Here is a 5,024-nt window from a genome sequence, read left to right as displayed (position 1 = left end):
GGATGAGGGGCCTCCGGTTGTGTCCAAAAGTCTCTATATCAATTCAATTCAATGCATGCCGCCCGAGAATTCGCCACCCGATCAGTGTTTGTTCGTTTGCTCCTGCTGTTAGGAACCAGCCCCTCTTTCTGTTTCAAATTACTTGTCGTAGAAATGGATTTATCTAGAACTGAAATACATCTAGATACATCTATATCTACGACAAGTAACTCGAAACGGAGGGAGTAGTTACTAGTGGAGGTGGACTCATCAATTCGTCATTATTTTTTGCGAGATCCACCTTTTTCCAGTGTCCTAAAGTTTAGTGCTAGTAATATTTTTTGGAGTGGTCACATAAATATTTAAGTTTCGCTTTTCTTTTTCACCGCTGAGTAGCATGTACGTACTATGCGATTTTTTGACTGTACTATGTTCCCTTTTTCAAGAAGAAAAAAGGTGCCACTAATTAAGTTCTTATATTTTGCAGCAAAACAAAACGTGTCTCTGTGGAGGACAGAACAGTATGGCATGACATGGACAGATTTGTGTTATATATCTGCCACGAAATCCGCTCACTTGGCTGACAGTTTTCTGGCAGATTTTGGGCAAATTTTGCCTTGTCTGTCTTCAGCACCGACCCTGACGTGTGCACAAAAAATCGGGGAGACGCTGACCCAGAAAATGATATATAACCTCCTTATTTCACTTAAAAGTATCGGTAATTGTTAGCTCGTCCTTTTTCCTCTGAAAAACAGGCTTATGCTGTAAAGAAAGAAAGAAGCTGAAAGCTGAAGCTTGAGCTACGGTTGCATTCGGTGTGGTACACCAAACTTACAACCAGATGGAAGGTCAAAGGCAAATGGAAGGTTAAAGGCAATGGTCAAGTTCAGAGCGGCAGCCCCATGCGCATGGACGGAAACGCCGCGCATGCATTTAGCACGGCGGCTGTTTCACGACGAGTTACGTGCCGTTAGCAGTTAGGTTAGCCTGGTTTTACCGTCACGGTCAAACCAGTTGGAACCAAATTACTCCCGTCGGAAGAAAAGTTAAGAGCCAAATCACCGAAGATAATAGTACTCTTAACATTCTTGGGTCTGATTCAGTAAGGAGGGCAGAACAGCCGAGGGGAACTTACACATAACCAACACTTTGTACAGCAAGAAACACAATGAAATCTCTGTCAACCCCATTTGGCTGGCTGTCCTTCCCCATGTCAAAATCTTGGCAGGCTTGCCCTCTGTGAACAGACGTGGGCATGTCTCCACTATGTTTCACTATTTCACCAAACGAACTACCCAAACAAGATGAAACTTCAAAACCACAGGGCGAACACGGTGAGAGGAAGCCGGATGTGTGTGGCATCTGCCCAGCATCTGTCGATTTTCTCATTTCTCATGCTTTTATTTCGGGGTGCTGCTATTGTTTCTCGTCCCCGAGTGTCCAGTATGTCTTCACAACAAGGAGGAGCTTCTCCCGGACGAGCGGACCATCTTCGTGGTCCACGATCTGGCTATTCCATCTCATCCCGTCCGCGACGCTCTTTATCTTCACTAGCAGGTCCACGTCGTCCCTGATGATCACCGTGCCCTCCGGCCTCAGGATCCTGTCCATTTCCAGCAGGATGGCGTCCATCTCACACCTTGCAAAACCACAAGCTCAAATTTATCAGATTGTAACCAGGTGAAAACAGCTTTTACATAATTTGAACTAGCCAAGAACAAGAAAACCAATCACTGTCTAAATAGTACTGCGGCTTGTGTTTACCTGTCCTTGTACAGACTGAAAACCGAATCAGCATGGATGAGGTCGTAGGTCCGGGGATAGGTGGACATGCCCTCGCACCTGCAGAGACACAGAGAGGTCACACACCCCAACAAAAACATGATCCTCATCACCGGCATAGAGGAGCCATGTTTGCAGTACGAAAACTCACCAGTCTTGGTAGTTTCCAATGAGGCCGCGCTCGTATATCACCCCAAGGGTGGTTGAATTTCCAACGGTTGGGACCATGTTCATCACCCACATAGGGTCACCCGCCAATGCCGCAGCGAAGCCGCCAAAGCGCGCATTCATATCCAGCAAGTTGCGGTACCGGTCCTTCTGCCCAAACTGGCTTATCACGGACTTGTAGTGCCCGACTCTCTTCTTCCATAACTTGGTGTCTTCGTTAAACATTTCGGCAGTGACCCCCTCAATACTGCCACTAGCAATCCTGGGTGGCACGGCGATGAGCCTCTGCGGCCACTTCTTCAGCTCACCGCCGGCGACCTCCTTGATGTCACTAACCTCCGGCAGCGGAGTTATACAAGCCTCCATCTTCTCGTACCTACAGTCATGAGTCATGGCCGTGAGCTGGAGTTCAAAATGGATAATAACGTGGCACTGTAAGTAATCGAGTAACTACTTTACCAGGCAGCGTCTGGGTTTTTATTGGAGCAGAACGGCGGGGACTTGATGACTCTGCGGGAGGCCTTGCAGTGGATGTGGTTGGTAGGCTTTTGCCAGATCGCAATGTCGCCAACCTCCTTGATCTTCTTCCAGCAGAGGCTCTTGGCGACTGACTCGATGGCTTGCTGCTCTGCGTTCAGGTCCGCCCTGGTCCTCTGCCACCCCTTCCAGTGCTTCTTCCAGTTGATCGGTGGCCCGGACAGGATCCAGTAGCCCCCAGGACGAAGAATGCGATCCACCTCGATCAAGTACAGGCCATCTGCGTGTCCATGTGCAGCACATTAAGGCCACTGAAAATCTATCGATGCCTGATGGTTCGAGTTCGAGGGGCGATCAGAGGGGTACATACCGTAGAGCTGCCAGGGGATGAGGCAGCGGGAGCAGTGCGCCATGTCGTAGGCGCGCGCAGGATAGGTCAGTCTGTTGGAGGCGAGGACGCCGATCATCGCCGGCACCCCGCGCTCCAGCGCGAACTGTACCTGCGCCTCGTGCGAGTCCCGCGGAGCGAACGACATGGCCAGGATGTTGCGTGACAACAGATACGCTCCCCAACTCGCCACCTGCATGCAGAGAGCAGCGCAATGCACCACATTTCAGTAACTGAAAACCAAATTCGGATGCATGCAATCAGTTTATCGGCCAAACAAACAGATCAAAATGCCCAAGTCAAAATAGCAACAATTGCTGATCTTCGTTAGAGTACGCAGGGCTGCCACTATGATTTGCGGTGGAACTGTGACAGGGCAATCCAATTCAACATCACTGCACACAGCACATACGCTAGTGAATTCCGAGAATCTGGTCCGGCAAAGAACAAACGCAAATGACAGGCTCGGCGTGCAGATTTCTAACTGCTGTGCACGTGGGATACTTTATAAACAGTGTGCTACAGTTCACTACAGCTGGCTACGTTACAGAGTGTGAAAAGTTGAATGAAATCTGATTTTCTGAAAGAGTAAAGCTCCTTCCCGGGCCAGACCCGTTTGCGCACAAGGCCCGGACCACGATCATGCGGTCTGGAAACTTCAGACACCCGCAAAGCAAATCCCATTCCGAATTCTCATAATAATTCTCAAAAAGCAAACCCCATTCCGGCATTCCCGAGATCCCCGTCCCCTGTTCCTAAACCCCAATTAACCCCCTCACCCAGATTTTTATCATAAGACGCTTCATTTGGGCATGCGATTATCGTGAGATCAAAGGACAGGCGATTGGGAATGGAACAGTTAGTTTAATTTAATTACCCCGCAGCCGGTGTCGAGGGCGGTGCGGATGGATCCGTCGTGGAGGGGGATGAGCCTGCCGATGTCGTCGATGTAGGCGCCGGCGCCGTGGGGGAACATGGTGCCGCCGCCGGGGAAGCGGAACTTGTCGCCGTCGACGTGGATCCAGTTCTGCACCGCCTTCTCCACGGTGAGCTCCTTGTGCGGCACGTTGGCGAACCAGGCGACGTCGCGGCTGGCGGGCCACGGGAACGGCGTGCGGTACCCCCTGGGCGCCGGGACGAGGCACCGCAGCCGCTCGCCCTCCGCCGGGCAGTGCCGCTCCCGGTACACGAGCCGGTCGCGCGGGAACCGCAGCGACCGCTCCACGTCCTCGCAGGGGGTGTGCTCCGAGTGCTTGGCCGGGCACGCCTCGTACGCGCGCCGCGCCGGCGCCGTGGCGTTCGCCGCCTCCGTGTCGTCGGCCGCGTGGTGCGCCGCGAAGTCGAGGGGGGCGCCACCGACGACGACGCGGGCGGCGGCGGGCGTGGTGGGGGAGACGCAGGCGACGGAGGCGGCGGTGGTGGTGGCTATGGATACGGGGGAGGGGGAGCCGCCGCCGCCGCCGGCCGCGGGGGCGGCGGTGAAGCCGCCGTGGTGCCAGACGCCGGCGAGGTAGGACGCGGAGCAGAGCAGCGCGACGGCCAGGAGCTGCGGCAGCGTGGGGCGCCGGGCGGCCGGCGAGAGGTGCAGCTTCGCGCCCACCGCCATCGCCGCCTCCCCTCTGCTCTCCTCTCCCCTCCCCTGCGTGCCCCCGCTGGACCGGACTGGACTGGACCGGCTGGGCGTTTCGCTTTCTGCACTGCCCCTCCCCGTGCTGCCTTAAAAGTTCTGGCCTCGGATTGGGGGCGTACGCGTAGGTGGGGGTGGAGGCGGAGGCCGAGGGGCCGAGGAAAGGGAGACGCGTAGGTGAGCGGCGGCTCGGGTTAAATTTAGGACGCGGAGGATCGCGCTGCGAAATCCCCAGCTTGCGCCCGGTCCTCGTTTGGTATTTGGCAACTGTACTTGGGCTGGCCTCCGGTCTGCTGCCATTAAAGGCGTCACACGGTATTCGTAGGGTGTGTGACGAGAGTACTCTGCTGCTGCGGTTGCTGCCGCCGCCGCATGCGGTTTTGGTAAGGAGTTAAACCACTGGAGTAAATGTTTGGCTCAGGCTCCGGTCCTTGCTTGGTAAGGAAAGCGAACAGAACTGTGCGGTGCGAGTAGTACACTTATCTCTTGGTCCTAGGCCGAATCGGCACAGTGACGGCGGTTGCGGATTGCGTGCAGTGAGCAAAAGACGATTGGGTAACATGGGCGTCTTTGGTTGACGGCATGCAGCCCATGCAGACTCCA

At 54.5% G+C, this 5,024-nt stretch overlaps 1 protein-coding gene across 1 annotated transcript; it reads right to left on the bottom strand.

Annotated features, from left to right (window-relative positions):
* Positions 1 to 1,037: 1,037 nt before the first annotated feature.
* LOC125539284 (putative methyltransferase PMT16) lies at positions 1,038 to 4,653 on the bottom strand. The gene is made up of 6 exons (XM_048702710.2): positions 3,672 to 4,653; positions 2,777 to 2,987; positions 2,389 to 2,686; positions 1,913 to 2,305; positions 1,744 to 1,821; positions 1,038 to 1,618 (listed from the first exon to the last, which is right to left on the bottom strand). The coding sequence occupies exons 1-6, from the start codon at positions 4,398 to 4,400 to the stop codon at positions 1,396 to 1,398; spliced, it is 1,932 nt and encodes a 643-aa protein (XP_048558667.2). The 5' UTR covers positions 4,401 to 4,653; the 3' UTR covers positions 1,038 to 1,395.
* Positions 4,654 to 5,024: the final 371 nt, after the last annotated feature.

Source organism: Triticum urartu, chromosome 2A (assembly GCF_056163025.1).
Source record: "Triticum urartu cultivar PI428250 chromosome 2A, HENAU_Tu73, whole genome shotgun sequence".
In the NCBI taxonomy this organism is placed as follows: Eukaryota; Viridiplantae; Streptophyta; class Magnoliopsida; order Poales; family Poaceae; genus Triticum; species Triticum urartu.
The sequence above is the reverse complement of the archived record's forward strand: the minus strand, read 5'-3'. Positions and strand labels throughout refer to the sequence as shown.